This window comes from Callorhinus ursinus, unplaced genomic scaffold (assembly GCF_003265705.2).
Source record: "Callorhinus ursinus isolate GAN/ISIS: 27379988/994484 unplaced genomic scaffold, GSC_fseal_2.0 scaffold4, whole genome shotgun sequence".
Classification (NCBI taxonomy): Eukaryota; Metazoa; Chordata; class Mammalia; order Carnivora; family Otariidae; genus Callorhinus; species Callorhinus ursinus.
The window spans coordinates 110,744,083-110,768,311 of NW_027397066.1; the positions used below are offsets into that span (position 1 = coordinate 110,744,083).

General features: G+C 32.3%; 1 protein-coding gene across 2 annotated transcripts in view; it reads left to right on the top strand.

Moving 5' to 3' along the window:
* PCDH10 (protocadherin 10) overlaps positions 1-24,229 on the top strand; it is a 61,828-nt gene that overhangs the window by 24,146 nt on the left and 13,453 nt on the right. The window contains exon 5 of one of the 2 annotated variants that reach the window (XM_025874187.2): positions 17,209-23,657. The exons of the other annotated variant lie outside the window; for it this stretch is intronic. Within the exon in view, the coding sequence (XP_025729972.1) occupies positions 17,209-17,228 (20 nt within the window). The 3' untranslated portion in view covers positions 17,229-23,657. Of the gene's footprint in view, positions 1-17,208; positions 23,658-24,229 lie in introns of those variants that run through there. 2 annotated transcript variants of the gene reach the window in all.

Below are 24,229 nucleotides of genomic sequence, written 5' to 3' on the forward strand. Positions count from 1 at the left end.
ATCCTGACCCTGGCATTGGTATTTGCTCCTGAGAGATAAGGAAACACTTTACCTAGAGAGCTTTACAAACTACAGACGTAGGCAGATGTCAGCTGCGATTTGGTGGAGTGGCACTTTCTAGCCCTGAGATGTATTTCCTGCAGAACGTGTTTCCCAGCACTGGGGCTGGTGAAGGAGTGAAGGGGATGAGGCTCAGTTTTCCTGGAGGACAAGGGAAAGGCAAGTGAGAAAGCCTAGGTTTTTATCAATTTCCTTCCCTTCCTGTTTCTGTGGTAGATGACTTCTTTTATTTCTTAGGGATTTTTAAAGGGAAAAAATTGGTCGCATAAGGCCTTTTTTGTCCCCCTCACACATTGAATTGCAACGGATGATTAAATATCCAGTACCAGAAATTAAGAAATCATAGTTGTAGAAGGAAATTTGGGGACATGTGTAGAGGGCAAAAGCTGAGTATAAAATTTGTCTATTAAATTTATAAATATATAGAGAGCTAGAGATAGATATGCAATATAGAACATAGATCATGTCTATTAAAAGTATGCATTACAACTTGAAAGTGTAAGGCTCCATATTATGTATAATAATAATTTACAAAAGGAAGACAGATGACTATAGATTTTAAATATCTGACTTTTTCAAAGATTGACTCTTCATTGAGCTGGCTTATTTCTCTTTTAATAAGAATTTTCCACTTGTGGTATCATTTTATCTTCCGCTGAATTTTAAGGAAAATCCACAGTCAGTTACTATGAAATGGCTCACACTTAAATAAAAAATGAAACCAAGATTAATAATGATTCAAGGTCAAGTTCCCTACTCCTTTTATTTTTAAAATATTTTATTTATTTATTTGAGAAAGAGAGAGAGAGATAGCGAGAGAGAGAGAGAGAGAGAGAGAGAGCACAAGGAGGGAGGAGAGGGAAAAACAGGCTCTCTGCAAGCAGGAAGCTCAGTTCCAGGACCTGAGATCATGACCTGAGCTGAAGGCAGATCCTTAACTGACTGAGCCACCCAGGCGCCCCATGTTGGCTACTCCTTGAACCTCATAGTAATAGGTGCTTTCTTAATTATTTTGGAAGATACACACTGTATATGATCATTACATTTTGGTTTGTTACTTTGGAGAGTAAGTTAAAATGTAGCATTAGCTTGATAACATGAAAGCATGACTTAATTACACACTTAAGAAAATAAAATGAAAAGAAAAATAATCAAATGGGAAATTGTATTAGCTAAGCATTAAGTCTAATTTAATAACAGTAGTAGCTACTACTGAGTGCCCATTTTATAGTCATGAAAAGATGAAATAAGACACAGTCAAGGCACTGATTTCATAAATGCACAACCAATGTTATAAGGTGATAGTTATTTTTATCAATCAAGGGTGATGAAATAATCTTTGAATTAGATACAGGAGTATTTTGTGATTATATAAATATACTAAATGATATAGAGGCAAAGGGGTTGTTTGGTATTAGACCATGTAGAAATGCCTTTTATTGATAGATTGGAATGAATTCTAACTCCTTTGAACTTGAATTAAGCTAAGGATTTGGGAAATCAATATTTTTTAATTATATATGGGATCGTGTGAAGATAATTATTTCTCAAATTATAAGAACAAAATATTAACTCATTGAATTTACTGAGAAAGGTATTTTTTTAATGCAGGCTTACTTAGAATTATTTTTGGGAAATACTTGACATTAAATAATTTAATTTTCATCTCTTGTATTTAATATTGAGCTTGGGATATAGGGGCATAATCCTTGAGAACTTAAATTGCTTGCTTTGTAGGAATTCTTCATAGAAATCATGTTTTCGTAATGGTTATAGAGGGGGTGTGCTAATATATATAATATGGGGAAATATCTTCCCCTTAAAACATTGAATGTAGTTTATAAAAGATACAAAATATTGCTTTGAGCTTAATTTTAATTCTATGCCCTTTATTAATATTTTAAAAGTTTTCATATTTCAATTAATTTCTAATTTCAGAAGGCTGTCGATAGGTCCTATTATTTGTAATACTATTATTTATTATAAAATAGTGCCCTGGCAGTTTGGAACGGTAAGAAAAATTTTTCCCAAGCTACTGACAAAAACAGGGTGACCCACTTACTGTTGAGCACCTACTATAGTCCAGGCATAGTGATATTTGGCTTTGTTCACCCTAAAACTAGATTATATAAATGTTCTCTAAGCCAACTATATAGGAAAATGATTATGGCTCATCACAGATAGATGTGAAAATAAGATCAATATCTTAATTTAAATACATATGTGAGGGCGCCTGGGTGGCTCAGTTGTTAAGCGGCTGCCTTCGGCTCAGGTCATGATCCCAGGGTCCTGGAATCGAGTCCCGCATCGGGCTCCCTGCTCCACGGGGAGCCTGCTTCTCCCTCTGCTTCTCTCTCTGTCTCTCATGAATAAATAAACAAAATCTTTAATAAATAAATAAATAAATACATATGTGATAATGGAATCAATTGAAATAATCTTGAGAGATATCCAGGGGGAAAGTAGAAATATTATGAGAACTTTGGTTGAAAATGTAAAGGGCATCAGATCAGGTTCATTATTAGTGAGCATACATAGCTTCATGCATCCTCATTCAGTAGAAGGATACAGTATCTTCTGCATAGATCAACATACTCAGATCAGGTCATCTCAGTGTCACCTGCTCTGTGCCATTCTAGAAATATGCAAAAGGATTTTTAATTATTGATATTCTCCCACCCTATACTTCATGCTAACTACCAGCCCTCCTTTGAGATAATTTTGGAAAAAAAAAAAAAAAAGAATAAACTGACCGTAGGCATATTACAACACTAGTGAAAAGTTCTCAACTCCCTTTTTAAGATGTACATGAAGCATAACCTACTTACCTAGTTGGACTGTGGTCTTGGCAAATACTTGAAAAATACTCTGGTCTTATTTTCAGGGTAAGTTTTTCTAAGCACCACTAATTTTATCCATTTTGACTTTATGATAACTCGAAAGTTTTATTTTCAGCAAATATCACTTTCTGATTTTGTTCTTATGGTATGTGTGTACTTCCTTTGGACTTGTAGCCCACTACGTAATTACAAGAGTGGGACTTTATATCTGTCCTTTTATCAGAGATGTGATGTGGTATAGTTAAGTGCTCCTGTCACAGGGCCGATCTGCCAGGGTTCCAATACCGATCCAGCCAGTTACTAGCTGTGTGACCTCTGTAATTTCTTTAACCTTCCTGTAACTCATTTACCTCATCTGTGACATAGATCCTCAAAAGCTCATTGTAGAGATTAAATTATTTAACATATCTGAAGCAATGAGTGCCTGGGCCCAAAGGAAGCACTCATTAAGTGTTCAAGGCAACCATACATTCAGTTAAAATTGGAACAATGACATCAGCCTGAGTATGGAGAAAATTAAAATCCTGGCTTAAATAGAACTAATTATGATTTCTTTTACTCCCAGAGAAAAATCAGACTCCAAATGTTCTTTTCACGATATATCACTATTTTACATCTGCAGTATATATTCTTTCACATAATACATGTTTTAAAAGTACAGTATCCCTATTTTTCTTTTTCATCTGTGAAACCAATGAAACCGATTGAATAGAACCAAAGGTATAATGCCCAGCAAAGACTGGGTTGTATTCATTTTATGGTGATGTTAGTCACAAAGCACAATTATAATTTTTAAAATGTCATGTTCTCATTATTTTACTTAACTTGTGTATTTACAATGAGTAAAGATACTTAATCATGTACAACAAACAGTAAAAATAATCTGACAAAGAATACACTTTTGAGATGACAGATTCTTATTTCAATATAAGAAGCAACATATTATATTTGAAAATAAAGAATTTTCTTTATTTTATTTAAATTTCTTCAGGCCAAAAAATTTTGAGTGATACAAATAGATGCCCATATCTAATTTGACATAGGCTGCATTTCGTCAATTGTACAAGCACATTAGAGTAAATTCTGGCCTTAGACAGGACACTGTTACTCCAAAGAGTTCTGATATCCTTGTGTGGCAGACACAGATACCCAAAGATCATCACATAAAGTAAATGAAAACAGTCTGTTACTATGTGAAAATTGAGTCTCTCTATAAGATATGTGAAAGATATCTGTCTGCCATAAATCAGTATTTGAACACGCAGAAGCTCAAAAATTGTCTTGCCTCTTTTTCTTCACTAAAATCCTACTATCTGATAAACCTAATTCTCTCAGTCAGCATTGCATATTTATGTTTTTGTAACTTTGTCTTTAAAAGTCACATAGAACTAGCAAATGGTGTCACAAGCTCATTTGAGAAATGCCTAAAAAACTATCCAAACTTCACTTTCTGTTTATGGTTTATCCATTGGGCTCTCTGTGTACTGCTCATGATTTCATGATTCTGTGTGTTTTTTGTCTGCCGCCTGCCAGGTCCATTTTGCAGGTATATCACTATTTTGCCCGAATAATAATAGCCCTAACAACTAAGTTTTAGTGTCCAATTATAAGTCAGCATTGTATATTCTTCTTTTTATGTGCATGTCTCATATGAAAACAAAAAATTCTCATTTTTTTATAAAATGGTGAAAATTCCTGCACTAAAGGGTACTGTTGCCCAACTAGGGAAAAAAATGAAATTTTAAAACAGATTTAATTGTTTTATCATTTACATATCTGTGAATGAAATCACAATATCAACTTCAATTAAGCATTTTCTCTCTTCTCAAAATGCACTGTTTTTCAGTGATTCTACTTTAAGCTTCTCATCTCATTAACAGATACACAAGATATTTCCTTTTTATAATAAATGCCTTTGGCTATCTTTGGAAAAGTTCTCTTAGAGTGTGACGAAGGAAGGATTTATAGAACTCTACTTTGGGGCCATCATTGGAGCACTATCTGAATGATTTTAACTGATAGAGAAAAAAGGCATTCTAGGAGTACAGAATTGAATGAACAAGAGTGTGGAACTAGAGAGCAAGTACATACGAAGTGAATAATAAAAGTTGCCAAATCTATAACATAAATCCAGGGGGAATAGTGGAAGTTAAAGTTTGAAAGTTATGTTTTGGATAGATCAAGACTCATTTTAAATAATAATACTAATAGTAATAGTAGCTAACAATTGTTAAGAACTTATTATCAGCCTAGCACTAGTGATTCTAAGAACTTTTCAGATATTAATACATAGAAGCCCTACAATAACCAAATGAAATAATTATGCTGGCCCAATTACAGATTATAAAATTAAGAAAAAAAAAAGATGTCTAGTAACTTGTCCGTGGTCTGATGGCTAGTGAGGGAGAGCTAGACTTTTTATTTGAGACTACCTGATTCTAGAGGGAGCCTTTATTTGTAACCCATTCCCTAACTGAATCCCAGGCTTAAGAACCTGGACACTATTCAGAGGGGAGTCAGAAAGGATGTGTTGTGTGGTGTTTTGGTTTGGTTTTTTTATCAGCAGAGTGTTATTGCAGTTGTCAGGCTTTGTGGCAATAAGAGCCTGGTGGAGAATGACAATGAAAAGATTACTATCTGAGAAATTTTGAAAAAACAAATGGAAAGTATTAGAATTCTCGATGTAGCAATAAAAAATAAACAAAGTAGGGGCGCCTGGGTGGCTCAGTTGGTTAAGCGACTGCCTTCAGCTCAGGTCATGATCCTAGAGTCCTGGGATCGAGTCCCACATCGGGCTTCCTGCTCAGCAGGGAGTCTGCTTCTCCCTCTGACCCTCTTCCCTCTCGTGCTCTCTCTCATTCTCTCTCTCTCAAATAAATAAATAAAATCTTTAAAAAAAAAAAAAAGATAAACAAAGTAGTTATCCAGGACGGTTCTGAAATCTTCAGACTAAATGATTTGGAAATGGTTGTTCCCCCACTATAGTACTACTGAAGTTCGCGTGCTGGAAGGGAATATGTGTTTTTGTTTTTATTTTTAAGATTTTATTTATTTGAGAGAGAGAGAGAGAGAGCATGAGCAGGGGTAGGAGCAGAGAGGGAGGGACAATCAAACTCCATGCTGAGCACTGAGCCCTACACAGGGCTCCATCTCACAACCCTGAGATCATGACCTGAGACAAAACCAAGAGTGGGTAGCTCGACTGACTGAGCCACCCAGGCGCCCCAGAGGGTAATGCATTTTGATTGGAAAACTAATAACTAACTAGGAACACCCTTGAAAGTACATTTCAGTAAAATGGAGAAAGATGAAATATATGTACTTTATTAAATTAACATTTAATATTTTTGGAAATGAAAAGTAGATACAAGGAAAGTGATAACTGAAAATACTCATAGGCTGGGGTTATTTTTAGATAGGAAAGATCTGATCAAATGCATGTGATCTTTAATCACTTAAAATATGTTATTTTAAATGCCATAATTAAAATTGTCCCTGTGTCTTCACTATTTCTGTGAGTTGCCGACCAGATGTTCCCAGGACAAGATTTACTTGTGTCTCTCTGTGAAAGAATAAACCAGAAGCTATATTTTATTAAAAAAATTCAGTTTCCCAGTTATAAAGTCAATGTAATGTTAGTCTATGATCATTATCTGCCTTATTTTTTTCCTTGTTAAAATGTGTGGGAAAAGATGTTCCATGCTTTTCTATAGGTACCTAGTTCGTAATGCTGCTGCTACTACTCGAGGCTTGAGATTTGGGACAGAATCTCGTCTTTGAACAGCCTCTCTTACCACTTTTTCTTTCACAGTTATCCTTAGTATTGAGCTATCAGCTCCAAAACACCCAGGTAATCATTTGATTGCAAAATATTTTGTTACATTTGGGAGATTTAGGGTGATGGAATGCAAACTATTTCTAGATACGTGAAGTATAAACCCTGGAGTCTTTGCTGGGCTCTGTGAGGAGACACAGGTGTGCTTCCCTTTGCATTCCCCAATCTCAGTCCTTTCTGCCCAGCTCACCAAAACTAATGAAGACCCTTCTGTTTTACCGTGTGGCTTCTGTCAAGTAGAGTATTAATTATATTTATAGGCATTTGACTCCAATAGTCTCCTCTAAAAATTTTGAGAAGCTCCCTATTGTGGCCACAATAATGTTCACCAGCTTTAAAAGTTTATTTTGTTTAAAACCTGTCTACACTTTTTGCTTGATGTCATTTAGTGATTGTCAGCTTCTCAATACACCATTTTCCCTAGGTCCTCGTGCTCTGACACATTCTATTCTCCCTCTGCCATCTCTCTCATCTCCAAAACCACTCCTCACATCAGTGTGGCCATCTCTTACTCATCAGTCAAGATTCAACTCATTTTACCTTTAATAAGAAGCCTTTCCAGGCAAAGGCAGATGCACATTCTTCTTGGAACTTCTAGATATTTATACATGATTGCTGTTTTTTTAAAATATCTTGTAAAACAATTGTTTTTACCATTGGATTGTTTAACCTTTTAAAGCAGAATCCATGTGTATTCATTTTAGAGTCTCAAGTCCCAGAATTTTGTCTGGAGCAAAGTAAACACCCATAAATGCTTGTAGACTACATCAATGAATCAACAAATGAAACATCTGAAAGCTAAGAAAGGAAGTGCTATTTCTTTTCTCTTTAGTTATCTAGGTAGGCATCTTCCCGACTCACACAAATTAATATAATTATAATAATCTCTTAATGCCAAAACAAATAAAAAACCCTCCAAACCTAACCATTTCCACTACTAACATACTCTTCCCTGATTTCATCATCTTTCAACATTCCATAATTTCCATGTCCTTTTTATTCTGGCCTTAACTATATTAGTCCTTTTATTCTTTTTTTTTCTGATTGATCACTTTTTCTTTAAAAACTACTGAAGCCTCAGGGTGCCTGGGTGGCTCAGTAAGCAGCCAACTCTTGATTTTGGCTCAGGTCATGATATCAGGGTCTATATTTTTTTAATGGTCTGTTGCATGTCATTTACAAACATATATGTAAAAAATTAAGTAAATATAAGGTAATTAAATATAAGCATAAATGGAGATCCATTGTAACACATGCTTAGTGGTGGGGACAGGAGATTATTCATAGTGCAGGATAACTATGGCTATAGGCAATTTATCTGACTTTCCTTTAGGTTTTGGGGGTTTCAGTGTAACAATTTTTAAGTGTTTGGTATTTTTACTCATCATCATTATTGCATAAGTTATTTTCAGATGTTTTTCTTAGTTATTTTTCTATGGCCTTGTGGCAACTGAATATCTCATATACTTTTTTTTGAATAAGACAAAATTTTGATTTTTTTGCGTGTGAGAACTTTATTAAATATGCAGGTAGGTTTGTACATTTATCACGTTTTAATAATATTATAGGTATCTTATATATATACATACATTGTCAATACTATTTAACCAGAATCTGTTACTGGCCTCAGCAAAGGTTGATTATTTAAAATTTGAATTTTGTCCTAGATTTATTGTGATATTTTTCATAAATAGTAAGTGTATAGTATGACTTTTATTTATTACATGGTTAAATATTTACAGTAATTAAGATGAACTCTATTTAAACACAAAGTGTAAAGTCATGGGATGTAATATAACTAAGGATCCAAATCTTGTCATTTAATTAGTACGTAACTAAACTTTAGCAAGCCTGATATAATCTTATTTCAACAATTTAGCATTTTTGTTATTTTTTTAAGATGAGTTCGGTTCACTGCCTATCAGTTTTCAAAGATTGTATTTATTTATTTATTTGAGAGAAAGAGCAAGAGAGCAGGAGCGCGGGGCAGGGAGGCGAGGAATAGAGGGAGAGGGAGAAGCAGGCTGTCGGCTGAGCAGGGAGCCCAATGCATAGGATGAGATCCTGACCTGAGCCCAAGGCAGATGCTTCACTGACTGAGCCACCGAGGCGCCCTGCAACCCGTTTTCAAATCTTTAATTATCTGATGATAGGGTAAATTGAAAGGGCAAGGGGGAGGTGGTTTAATGAGTTTCTAGGGGATAACTAAAATGAAAATGTATACATAGGCTTAGATTTTAGCGTGAATGATTTAAAATTATGTTTATTATGCAAAAGAAGAAAGAACATTTTATCTATATGCCATATCTATTTCACAAAAACAAAGATTTCATTCAAAACAAGGTTAAAATTTAATCCTGATACAAAGAATAAGATTGCATCCATGTATGATATTTAATTCATTAAATATGAAATTATATTGTAGATAATTGAGCTTCGTTTCTCTATCTTCTTTTGAATTTTATTTGTTTATATATGTTCTTCTTTTGAATTTTAAATTTTAATTTAAATTAAAAAAATTGATATCTTAATTTTAAATCATTTTAGATGGAAATACACAGAAAATATATGAATTACAGTGTTATAAAATAATTAGAAAATATAATGCAACATTTTTCTAGGGAACGCTGTTAATATTTGTCTCAGTGGCAAACAGTGTCATCTATGGTGTCATGAAGCAGATGCCTTAAGATAAGGTTGCCAGGTTTAGCAAATAAAAGTCATGAACCTAAATACTGCATGGGGCATATGTATACTAGCAAATTATTCATTATTGATTTGAAATTCAAATGCACCTGGGCACTGTGTATTTCCTCTGCCAATCTTGCTCAAGGGGTTTTGGAAGCCTATACATAGTCTTGGGGTTCCTAACCTGTTTTAGTGTGAGTGGTCAGCTTTCCCTTTTCAATGTGTCAGCCTTCCAACCCCTCTCTGAGCCTGCAAATCCTGTTCTTAATATGCTATTTGTTTTGACATAGAAGCAACTGAATTATGTTAGGGGAAATCAGATCGTTAAGAATATTAAATAAACAGCCATATTTTTACACACAGTTTCTAAGTCCTGTGTATTGTCTGTGTCTTTCTTGAAAATAAACTTGTATAAATTGTGTTATAAGTATTTTATTTACCAATCCAGAAGATTTTCCACTATTTTCATGGCTTAATTATCTAAGCCTTTGTTTAAGTTATTTTGAAATTGTATCCCTGTTTAAGTAGGTTATTCGTGGTTAATAAATAGATACATGGCTATACATTTTTAAATGAAGTTCTTATGTATTTATTTTTTAAGTTTTTCCTATCTTTGCTGGAAATTATGCTTGGTTTTCATATAAAAGACAAAGTTGATCACATCACTAATAGTTGATCTAATATCACAGTACAATGATGTGTGTTGCAGATAGATCTATACGCATAATTCCCTATACCTGTAGGAATGACCAATCCCATTCAGGCATTTTTCATGTCTTCTGCTTTGAAAATTAATGCTAATTTCAACCTTACAGGGAAATAACTAATTTGATCTCTTTATAATGTTTTGAAGAAAATTAATTGAAATACAAGTGTCTAAATGTCAGTGAATGTTATCACTCATAATTCTCAAAGAAAAAAAGAATCATTTATTCTTTAAAGGAACATATGGATATCATGTTAGAATTTTAGATACACAAAATAATAGTATTTGTCTAACTTGAATTTACTAACTTCTCATTAGTAAAGTCAGACAATTGAGTGGATTGTCTTCAAAAGAAATTTCAAGGGTATTTCTTTATTGCCAGTGTAAAAAAATGTGATTTTCAAATAGTTCTGGAAAAAATCAGTGTTCATATGTTAGTGGATTATGATAAAGGATTCCAGGAAAATTTTCAATGGTATCATAAACATAGAGGGCCATGTATGTTAGAGTTCCATTGCCTAACTATATACCAATGTCGGGTGGAAGTATTTAAAAACTAATTCAGTCTCCAAACTTGATTTTAAGACACCAATTAGGCAAGGTGGTTTTGTTCATCAAAGAGAGCCTGATAGAGTGGCTAGAGTGTGCTGGGTAGGGTCATGTTCTATTATTTTCCCCCTTCAGGGAAAATTTGTTCAGCTTCTGAGGCATAATTTTCCACATTTCTAGATGAGTTTGGAATAGATCCCTTCAATCTATAAAATTTTATGCAATATCTTGTTATAGTAGGTTTTTACTTTTTCCCAAATATTTAACTTAAAAGTGTAATGTTTTAGCATTTAAAAACAGATATTTAGAATATTGATAACTCTTGTGTTCAGATGGAAAAATTATGCACGATTCCTGTGTTTTTAGCTATCTTGCCTAAATCAATTTAGATAATGATAATAAGCAAAGTGTATTGTCTAATTAAAGGAGCTGATAAACTATCAATGGTTTTTGCTGTAGAGTTCAAAGCACTCTGAATCAATCTACTTAATTAGAGTTAAAGATTTTTAAACCAAACAAAATTGAGTTACTGTTATTGTACATCTCCCCTGTCAAAAATATTGGTGGTAGTTGACATGGTTGCAGTAGCCCCACAGACTAGAAACTTTCTAGTGAACCAGTTGTAAATGTACCATCACCTTTATGCAAAGGTGATTTTAAATTGTATATTCCACATACACACAAACACATGCAATTATATAGAAATCTCTAAAAACCTCTATCTAGAAGGAACCCAGGATGTTTCAGGGGATTCATTTCCTCATACAAAGCTATGTGAGAGCCATGGTATAGTGTCACAGTTGTGGAATGTGCTTCTGGACAAATAGAAGCTCCTATTTTCAAGGTTGTTAAGTCTTTTAATTAACAATAAAGTTTAACTTGAAAACAAATTTTGAGCAATAAGTTCTGAAATTTTCACTGATAGTAAATTCAGGGCTTTGGACAGTGCGTTAACTCTACTTGATCTTGGGGGGGGCACATTCCAGCTTACAAAATAAATTCCTTCTTTGCACATACCATTCTTAGTGAGAAAATGAGTCCTAATTCATTTTTAATCCATAGCCTCAAATTAGTATACGGTCTTTATCACAACTAAAATAGGGCAGTATTGATTACACTGGATTCTTAGGGGAGACGGTGACTATTGTTAAGTAACAAAAATTCAACTGAATACATTTTTTTAAATTTTATTTTATTATGTTATATTAATCACCATACATTATATTATGCAGCCATCAAAAAAACGAAATCTTGCCATTTGCAACCGAGTACATTTTAAAGATCTAATTGGCTTTATTACATGATTCACCATTCGGGCAGCATCCCTTCTAGCAAATACAGGGGCCCTCTGAGGAATTTTACAAAATGGAACGTTTTTATAGACGGAAGGTGGGGCAAGAGTTATTAGCAAAAGGAAAGGATTGTTCCAGGCAAGGCTGCTTTCCCTTAGGGGGAGGAGAAAGGGATCTTAACATGCAGATTACCTCATCTTCCTTTGGGGAAGGGAGAGGGCACTTGTGTCTGACTCACTGGTGCTAATCGCTATCGAAAGTTTCTCCTGACTGACTGACAGGTTAACACTTCATCTCTGGGGGAGGTTGAAACTGCATTTAGATTAGGTATGAGGCTCCAGTTTAGGAATTTGGTCTAAGTGATGTCAATTTAAAAGATGGAAACGACAGGCAGTGGTTTTCTTCTTAATAGTAGTTAAGGGTGCTGAAATTGCGAGAGCTAGAATGTCTATGAAAAGAATATGTTCAACATATTCCTCTCTTAGAAAAGATCCATTTTACTCATTCATTGATGTCAATTTCTCTACCACAAAACTATGCTCGCCAATTTCTTACCTCTTCAAATACCCATGAATTTATCTTTTTTAACAAACATTTATTAATTGCAAATTACATTGTAATCATTACATACACATATAAACTGAACACTTGGCTTTATTATATATTTCTGACATGAATGTTCTAGAGGATTGTTTGGGTCATTTATTTCACAAAGTTTTCTTTCTAAAAGACTAATCAGGTTTATATATGGGAGCCACTTTCCCCAGATGAACTCTTGTTTTCTGGATATATTCTATAATCCCTTAACTCTGTCAAGTTAGAATAAAAAGCACTTTGATGAGAGGAAAAAACAAAATTTAGCATGAGGATGTTGTGCATATTATGAAATAAATGTAAGAGTTCAAGTTCATGCTGCACTAAGCTAGTATTATTGGACAAAAGACAATATATATTATATTAACAGAAGGCTTTCAGTCTTTTTATAATTCATAATAAAGTATAGTGCTTAATTGTTTTTTTCATTATATATAACTTAAAATTTAAAACCTGCCATTTTTTGTGAAAAGGAAAATATTTACAATATGAACCATGTACAATTATATTTTAAAATATAAAACAAATCTAATACTATTCAAGGGGGGAAGATAAAAGACAAATCAAGCAGCAACTCATATTTAATAGTTACCGCTACTATGCTCATTGCTGGACTTTACAGTTAAACAGAAAAAAAAAATTAGCAAGATTTTGAAAGGGAATCCTCAAAAATGGCTGAAGAATAAGTTAGAGCAAAGTTAAAAGAATTGATTATTCAACTGGACAGATCTCTAATGGAGGTTTGCTTTTAAACGATCTTTCAGTTTCTGATATGCTTTTACTCCGGGAACAGAGGGCAGGTGTTTCTGACTTCTGTAAGGGGTAATGGGCTTTAGCTCTTGTCTGCTAAATTCACTTTACATATAAAGAAGTGTCCTGACCGGGAGGCTCCTTAAACATTTGAATGTGCTCTGGAGTAGATTACTGATCTCAGCCTCTGAAGTGTTTCACTGCCATGGAGTCTCAGTCATCTGGGATATTTGAAGGCTGTTCTTTCTTTCAGTCACAGAAATAAGGTTAGGTCACTTCACATGTTTATATATTTCTTAAGCTCCTGTGTTTCATACTGTCATAAAGTATGAATGGTATTTTGCTTCCTGTTATGGAAGTATAGAAATGTGAATATTCAAGTTATTATATTGTCATTTTAATATATTATACCAAATTATTTTTCACCAAGCTAATTATACTATTATACATGGTATAACTAAGATATCAGTATTGATATTTTTACAATTATTTTTGCAACATACATGCTTATAGTCATCAAACAGAATTTGTAAATGTCCCAAAGTTTAATATCCTACTTTACAAATTATCAAAGACAATAACAGGATTCCACAATATGAGGAAAAATACGCAACCTGGAACTTTCATAAAAAATATGTTAAATGTATGCATACATACGTGTTAAATATATACACACATATATATGCTAAACTATAAAAAGTAAATATTTGAATATCTCTTTTCCCTTAAGAGTGATTTTTTCATCCAGAGTTCAGACAATGAGATAAAAGTCTTAAATGTGAGACTTCTGTGATTCATTATGAAGAATAAAGGCAGTGAATGAATAAGTAGAAGTAAAAAGAAATACTAACAGTCCTTTTCCTATTATTTAGATTTGACTGAAAAGAAAATCTTTCATCTCTATCAAGTGACCAATTCCCTACCTATGCTGATGAGTAGCTAGGGGGAAAAAATGCATTTGTGAATTGAAAAGAAAAAGCAGAAAATTTTCAAGTATGCTTTCATAATTCCAAAACATATATAGAATACCTCATAAAACATAGAGATTCAACATTCTCTTGAGCCTGAAATGCTTCAGCAAATACATAGACTTAACAGTTAACACTGTGCAGTAACTGTCCTTGACACTTACTCTAAAATGTAATAACATTGCTTTTTCATATATATATGTGTATGTATATATATATACATATATATATATACACATATATATATAGTGTGTGCTACTTGTCCAACATTAACCCAGACAGCCCCCAAAGATAATGAGTATTCAATGTTCAAACTAGCCCTTAAAAGCCTTGAAACAAAATGTATGTGACTCTAACTTTAGTAGTAATATTTCATTTCCTCTAGTTTGTCTGGTTGTACTTCACATTTGGGAAATTTGCTTTGGAAATGGAAGAAATCTTTCCTCCTCATCCTACTTTGTTCTGACCTTCAACCTCAGGCTTTAACACCTGTCCCATTCAGATTTGCATTTCTGAATTAACAGATAGGTGGGAGAAGGTAATTTAATAAAAGGCGATTATTTTATTCATACAACTGCTGGAAGAAGTGCACTTTAAACAAAAGCAGCACACCCATAACTCTAGGCAGTAATTAAAATATGCATTTAAGCTTGTGTTTAGATTTAAGATATCAAGTATAATGTGTGCTAAACTTCTGTGTTCTTAAAACTCTGAACTATTTTAATAATACAATTTCTTTTTGTATTTTGACTGAATCAAAGGAACATATCATATCCATGCTAATAGCTTTTCCCATAAGTAATCTTTTAACCTAATTAGAAATATTTTACTGATTTAAATATGTATCGGGTTGACTAATTTCTGCATTATATTAAGATGTAGCTTTTCAGCATATTAATTTTTGCACATAATAAATTATAGGTTGAGGATAGGTCACTCTTTAGTTTTCTTTTGTCCTCGAACTGTAAGTGTTCGAGATGTTTCCTATAAATTAGTGTCCTATAAATGAGTATTTTAAGATGTTTCCTCTAAATAAGTATTTTAAGAAAAAAACCTCTTCCTGTAAGTCATATCTCTAACTTAATTTGAGAAAAGTGGTATTGTTTATGGGGTATACATATTTCCTGGGTTGTCCATGAAAGCACAAGATTATGTCTTATGTAATTATTGATAGTGTTCCCTTTTACTCACACAATTTTTCAGCTTGAACAATAAATTATTTGGTCACTGTAATTATTTGTCCAATTCATTTTACGAATGTGAATTGCTACGGTGCTTAATTATTTGAATTTACTGAAGAATTTTAAATTCTGATTGGTATAAACCAAATATATTTAAATCAGAAATACTCAAGTTTATCATGAAACAGGGAATTTGAATTTAACAACATAGGAAAATAGGATTTGATTATTTAAAAAGACCAAATTTCTATTTGCTTTTATAGAATATTCTCTGTAGCATTATGACCAGGTAAGTTATAATAACTACCATGTAGTCTTGTGTTAGAGTTAACTCATTTTATATTTCATGATGTTATATATTATTACAAAACAAAATATGTTTTGATTGTTTTCAATACTAGTTACTACACAGTACATGTATGTATTCCTTTTCAACTTTATTTCTCAATGGTGGTGCCTGACTTTTACAATTTTAATTGATGTGTCTGCTAAACCGTGGCCTAGGGAAGAAATCTTTGGTTGGCTGGTCACAAACTGAGCTTGTGAGGAGAAATAAATGAGAGAATCAGGGAAATAAATTAAGAAAAATATGTAACCAGATAATCTATTTGAAATTAATAGAAAAATACCATAGACGAGGAATTGAACTGACCAGTATGTTCTTATATTTGTGTAAAGAAACCCTGAAAAGAAACAAAAAAAATCCAACTATTCCCAGATTGAAACAATTCAGTTACGCTATCTAGAGTAGTTCTTAATTTTTAATTCTCCCTCTCTCTATATATATAATTTTATTATAGTTGATTTTACACAACCAAATTGCCTTTTATCACAATTGTGCACAATTTTCAATACCTTTTTATCATATATCTATTATGTGTCAGATACTGACCTAGGGGTACAGTTCTGTTTTCATTGTGCTCATTGCCAAATATAAAGATTATCGATAGGTGGGAAGAAATAACTATCATTATAAATCAATAAAATACTTAAAATCATAAAACCTAAATGATTGAATTTAGAAATTCTACTTCATAATTCAATACATTGTATAAGACTGGGCCAAATTCAATATCTTTTTCTCTTTTCACCTTTACCTTCCTTATAAGAAAACTGATTCTTTTTAGGGGATACATTTAGATTTTCTTTTATTTTGTAAACATAAAAAGATTTGTTTTTTGCATAATTTCAAAGATGAGATAAGTAAACCGAGAAAATGTAAAGCACCCTTTAACTTTTTAACTACATAAACATTTTCTGGCACACTTTTCTGTATTATATATTGATTATATATATATATATAATTTAGAATTTATTAAACTAGACATGTAACCAGTTGCTCATAGATATTATAAAGGATTGTTCTAGAATGTTTAAGGACCACACATTTTTTTCCCATACTCTGATCCTGCATAAGTAGTGAAGTAGGGATTGTTTTCTATGTCCCATTAAAAGTTTAGTCTCCACATTACTCGTGGTTGGTACATAAAGTATACATCTCCCACGTGAAACTGATTTTTCAAAATATCAAAATTGTAATTTTTAGAAAGCCAAGCACCAGAACAACTTTTCTCTATAACTATTAGAAACCAAGGTCATCTCTGAAATATTTTGACACTACATGGGTCTAGTATAGGGACACAACTTATTTCCAACTGTATTTGTTTCTTTTTAAAATGACATGCAATTCTAAACTCCAAAACCCAGGCTCCTTTTCTTAGAGTATTTTTCTTTCTTTTTCACAGCACGGAAAAGGATATGCTAGTCAATTCTACAGGATTTACCTGAAGCAGCATGATTTGCACAAAGTCGACCAACAAAAGCATCAACTTTTCAACTTCATTATCTTGGCCATCCAGTTAGTTGTGTGTAACTCAGTTTTAGATTGCCGGCGGAGTCGTCGTGGCCAATTATAGGACCTAATTGCTCTCAGCAGGCCTGAGAAATGAGTTGAAATGTGCAGAACTGTAGAAACTTCAGAGGCAACTGATTTTGCCTCTCCGATCAGTGTGTGCCTGTTTACAGCACTATTATATCTTTCTCTCTCCAAATGTCACTGAGCCCTTTAGATGTTTATATTCACCACGAGAAGCCAGTCATAAAGATAAAGGAAATTTGTGCATTATAAATGCAATATCACTGTTTTAAACTTGACTGTTTTATATTATTTTTGTGTGATCAAGTGTTCCCCAAACTATTCCAACTTTACAAGAGAGATTGTGATTATGTTCTTTTCACCTGTGGGTTCTAAAAAATGTTGTATTCTGAAGACCCACAAAATATCAAAGACATTCTGTAGTTTATACACCGTGTTGCAAAGTGTTTACTGTACTATTTCAAAGCTTCTAAATAAATATAAAATATATATATTATATTATATAATTTTCCTAAAATGTGGTACAACTCAGTTGGTTTTTAAATGGATTCATACAGTCCACATCATACAGTAAAGTAAAAGGTAATTCAGGGTCCCAAAGATAAACTTACTAAGAAAAAAAATCATTAATAACTTCCTCCCAATTTTCATATCTTATTCAACCCTGTTTTTCCTTGTTGAAAAGAAAACAAAGCACTAAACTACAAAATTTTGTCAAGAACTCGTACTGAATTTTCAATGCCAAAGATATAGCTGTCGATGTTATCAGAAGAGCACTGAACATGTAATATCAAAATCTCTAACAATTTACATTCTTTCGATTCTATTTCTATGGCTTTGAATTTAGAATCATTTAAAGCTTTTATAAGGAATCTATAAATTCACCTGTATTTGTTGTTAGAAAAAAACAAAAACAAACACTGTGTGTCTGTACATTTTGTGATGTAAAATATGTCATTGAAATTACTATTTTAAGAAGTCCTCAACCATAGAACTCACACAGAATTTTATTTTACATAGTTTTACATAGTTTTGTGACTCCTAATAACACATGAATATAAAATCTATTTATAACTCTATATGAATATATAGAGATATATCAATATCTGAACTGGTAAAGAGTAACTGTAAGATATAAGGGATCTCTAAATTTAAAATAAATTAAATAAATTTGGAGATAGAAAAATGGTATGTTATTGTTTTAGTAGTATCTTACATGCAGGAGTTTTATAGCTTAAATATAGTCAGTGTTTTATCAGTGAGAAAAATTCTTCCTCAGTCAGCCTTGAAAGATTAAGCTTGCCTCTTATTTTTAGGCCAGTGAAGTTAATTATTAAATTCATTAAGGTGTATTTTCCTTTCTTTTACATATTTTTCTTTTTTTTCCTGCTGTTGTTTATTGCTTAACTAAGAGAGAAATTAAGAGAGAAAAATCGGAGAATGTGAGATAATCTTCTTAGCAAAAGACAGAATTCTCATAGCTCCCCTCTAAAAAAGCCTTCAACATATCTGAATGTTTGCCCAATCCAAATTACAGATCAATTTGTAATATTTACCACAATTGTCAACTGATCTTATGAATTCAGTGATAGTTTGAGCTGTGCTGTATTATTAAAGAACAGACTAAAACTTAACACATAGCAAATGTTTCCCATCCAATTTTATGGTCATTTAAATAGGAATTGTTTTCCTTCGATTTAACATTAAAATGCATACACATATTTATATGTCCTTGATATGTATATATTTGAGTGGCTTCCGGCATCACTCATTTGAATGTTATCAAATTATAGATATTAATACGTCATAATCCCAATCATTTTATATATTGAAATAATATGTATAATGTTCCAGCCTTTTGGGGACCCTTTAAAAATATATAAAACTAATCCATCACATATGACACAAAAAGCACATGCATTCACATAAGTGCAGCAGTAACATTTCCTCAAACTTTTGGCACTACTTCATTAATATTTTGAATGATAGACTCTTAGTAAGGATATGTTTCTATATAATTTAGCTGGAAAAGCGTCTGTTTGTTATAATTGCTTTTTAAACAAGAAAATGATTTTCTTGTTGAATCACTCTGCTTTAATTAAAACCTTTCATTCATCATTTACAATTATGGGGGAAAACACACATCCATCTGCCTTATCACATGCATTAAAAATGAGGATATACTCACTTCATATATTACGGTTATATTCATTCATTCAACCTTAAGAAAGTTTCTTTAATTATTTCGCCCTTTATGTCATTGTATATAATCTCCCTTGAACAAACTTCTTATGCCATATATTTATGCATTAGTATTTTTATGTCATAGTAAGAGTTCTTCTAATTTGCATTTAAATTTTTAAATTATATCATTAATCTATAAAAACAAACAACAAGAAAAAACAAGGAAATTTTACCTAATTTGTGGGAAAAATATTTAAAACAAAATACTAAACATTTAGTTATCAATCAATTATCTGTTGCAACCAGAATAAATCTGAAGTTTCAATAGAGTAAGGATATAATTTTAGCAAATTGGCTAAAATGTTATCTACCAATTGATGGGGAGACTATGAAACGGAAAAATGCAATCCACCAATAATAAAGGTTTCCAGGTAAGCATTTATTAGATTAGCATGGAAAGGAATTTTAGATTAATTTTTTGTTTAATCTAGTCGTCCTAAATATCCAATCTTACATCATTTTATACTTATCAAAGGAAAATAATATCTAAATTATTAGACAATATTTCATCAATAAATTATTTCCAAAACGAATAATCATGATATTTACTCCTTCATAACATGGTTAGTTTTAGAGTAGTAAAAATGTCAAAATAATTTCCTGTGGAAACAGTGTCTTAATGTTTCAAAGGTATGTCAAAAGACAATTTTTAGAGATATTTTATCCACATGTAAAATTCTAATTTTTACCTTGTGAACATAATTCTGTGAAATCATTTTAAATCTAATATTTAAATATCACATCAGAATTACTTAACAGATATAATGGTGTCACTATAAGTGTATCATCTTTCTTGGAAAATATAAAGGAAACATGTATATTCTGTTTTTTGAAGATATTAAATGCAATGCCTTTATCAAACATTGCAAATTAAGTACTACAGTAGAAAATTTAAATATTTTAATTACTCATCCTCTCGCTTCATTTCTTAATAGTGTTATAATTTGCCATCAGATTTGTAATGTAGAAACTCTCCTACTTCTCCAATAAGAGGAGGAACAAAAATCCTCACGATTCGCAACAAAACTTTAATAACTGTATATACATTGTACCATTTCACCTTACAAAAATTATTTGCTGGAGTAAATGTAATATTAAATATAATTACTCAGTCAGAATGTTGCAAATGTTAGGCAGGATAAAGAAAATTACGGTACTGACTGATAAGAGCACTGTTAATTGTCATTTCATGTGGTTTTCTTTCTCCCCCCTCATATTTCTATGTGTGCTTTTAATACCCAAGGAAGTCAAAAATATTTAAAACATTGGTATACTTGATAATTTTTCTGAAAATCCTATATTTTTCATATTGCAGTTTCTTGGGTTCTCTATCTTTTTCAACTCCAATTTTGTAGTGGTAAAGGCTTTGCACTTAACATCCTTTTTATGTTCCTTTTTAACAGGGAAAAACAAAATGACAAAATTCCATATTTTTTATGCCATGGAGTAGTAAAATTATTTTATATATTGTTAGCTCTTCAAGGAATTTCCCTCTGCTAGGTCGAACAAAATCCTTATACAATAATTTGTGAAACTACTGTTCAATAGAGTATTTTTTTTCCTCTAAAACTTGGCATAGGTTTTAGATTATAGCATTCTATGAGGATGCTGGTAGATGGGTGCCGCCAGAGTATTGCAGGCAATAATATGACTAAAATTCTAATACCTTTAGTGTGCATGCATGTATTTCTAAACACTGTTATTTTTTAAGTATTTGTAAAATTAGAAAAATGACTTATTTCTTGAAAACTTGTCACATGCTTAGTTTGAAGTTTTACACTCCAGATGTTTTTGAGTTGTATGAAAATTTTGCATTAACGATGCAAATATTAAAATTTCACATGAGACTCAAAAATATCTGGATGACAGAACTCAGACTTCCAATATATCCGTACATCATAGAGCTGAAAGTAAGCAGGGAATTTCAGCTCTAAACACATTTTTGAGACAGTTATCTGTGAGTGAAAACAGGGTATTATAACAAAAGATGAGTTTAAATCTTAACTATAGTGTTTGTTACTGTGAATGCTATAATAATACATAAGTAAAATGAGTGTAAATGTAATATATTATTTTATACTGCTGTATACATATGAAATAAATAAAACTAGGATACATATTATGCCATTTCTCCATGCATGGATCTTCCACTGACGCCCGTGGGAGCTTTGAATAAAAATCAGTGGCAAAATATGGCCCTAAATTTAAAAACAACTAATGCTGATTTAGTAATTTTAGTCTTAATATAACAGGTCTAAGGGGACATCTGTTCAAAACTGAGTCTCATTCGAGGAAACATATGCTAGGTTTAAAGGATTTCATGATATTTATACTTTTGAAAGTAGGCATTTAGTTCCATATGATTCTCATGATACCCACAATGAATATTTTAAATATATATATTTTTTCCACCTAATGTTATATTTTCTTTTTAATTTTTTTGATTTGTAGTAATACCAAGGGTCTACAAGGAATGAAATTGAGAAGTTGTACACAGGATATGAGTGCCTTCAAGCAATAAGAGGAAAACATTTTATCTAAAATTTTAGAAAGAAATTATTTCAAATTTAAAGTCAATGGAATCGTAAGAAAAAATAAAATACAGATGGGTATCATTATTCAAGAACAAAATATAAATTAAGGTATAGAATTTTTATAATGTAAAAATAATCTGAATGAATCTTTCAGAAATTACAATCTGAAACAGCTAAAAGGTAATATAGAAGAAATGTGTTTTGTAATCTCATGTGTGGTTTATGTAACTGATTTTCTTGAGTTCAGACTACACATATCTGGACAGAAATTCATTTTATGAAGCAATGAGGGATAGGACTAGTATTTCTTCTATTTGGACGTCGAATGCACAGGAATGATGATTCTCAATGAAATGTTGACAGCCATAACTACAAGTTACTTTGTTCCCCTAGACCTGTGCCTCCTATCCCTTACTTTTACCCTTTCTGGAAATCATATCGCAGACTCTTCCATTTAACCAAGATTATCAATTTTCAGTCAAAAAATTAAATTTTATTGAATTACACTTCTATAGTAAGGTCCAACAATGAGGGGAGGTAAGGATGCATGGTAGTAATATCTGCCTTCATGAAAATTCTAGTTTGCCTTGAGAACCAAAGAAAGTATAGGAAAATACTAAATAAGTAAATGGTCAAATAATGAAATAATCGAATTTGTGGTCAAAACCCAACTGTGGGTCATGAGAATAAGTCAATGTATTAGGATGAGAACATAAAAACAACACTATAAGTAAATAGAATAGAAAAAATGTAGAGTAGAAGAGTATGAAAACACATCACTCATGGTAAAAACAAACAGTTCTTTGTGAAACATTTCCTCCGATACATGTGCGAAATAGGTCTCAATGTGAAATATATTTATTGCTGTGAATCATTGCCCAAGTGTTTGAAAAGCACTGCACTATATGATCACTATTTCAAATTTACATTTATTTAATGCTGTAGAAAGTCAGGGAAGATCTTTTCAAAAAGTTCTTTCGCATCTGAGTCTTGATCTTTACCTTTGTAAAATATGAAGTACACTTAGCTGTAAAATGTTTTATGAGAATCCAGTAAACTGAAAAATGTGAAATGCGTAGCAACAATGCTAATGCACATTAGGTGGTATATTTTATTAAAATATCACTTTCATCTCTTTACCCCTATTCTTGATTACCAAAAGTATGGAATACAGTCTCCAAATGGAAATCATTCCTTTCTCAAAACTCCAGACTGCTTTCGAGTTGTATTTAAGCAGTGCTTATTGCACAATCTCAAGAAGCATGTTGACTTGCCTTTGGTTTCCACTCATCAGCTCAGTTCACCTTTGCCTTTCTATTTATTGGTGGTTTGGAGTCCAGGAAATAAAACTCACAGCTGCTGAGTTCCAGTCATTTCCCTTTGCAACTCGCAAATAGCCCTCTATTCCTACTATTGAAAAATATATATGTATGATTGCACTAGGACATATTTACCTGATTTTTTCCCCCAATCCCCAATGTGCTTTTTGAATAACTTTCTATTTCCATGCAAATAAATGTTTGTTGGAGTTACTGAATAATTGACAGAATGATATTTTTTGCATGTGACTTATAAAATGCATTTGGACAGTGTGAAATAACAAAAATTCAACAGAGTAAATTTTAAAGATCTAACTGGCCTCATTGAACAATTCATAAATCAGGCAACATCCCATCTAGCAAGTAGAAGAGAGCTCCGAATGGCTACAGAAAGGGAAAGGTTTTTAAAGCCAGACAAGGGAGTCATAAACAAAATAAAGGATTATTTCAGGCAAGGTCACTTCCCTTTGGGGACTAAAAGGGTCTTATTATATGGGTTTCTTCACTGGCACTGAGCAGAAAATTCCAGACTGACTGATTAAGATTACATTCCTGGGGAAGCTCGAAACTGCAATTAGGTTAGGAATAAAGCCCCCATTTGGTGATGTGGGCCTAGCAGAAGTGACTCTATTTTGGACCTGTGGTTTCCTTTTTAACAATTCCTTCCTTTTGATCAGACTGTCAGCTTGACTGAGAGATGTGATCAAAATTTAAGGCATTAGCACCACTCTCAGCTACCACTTGGCAGCTTCTGTTGTTTCTTTTTGTGGTATCCATAGGTCACGGTTCCAGG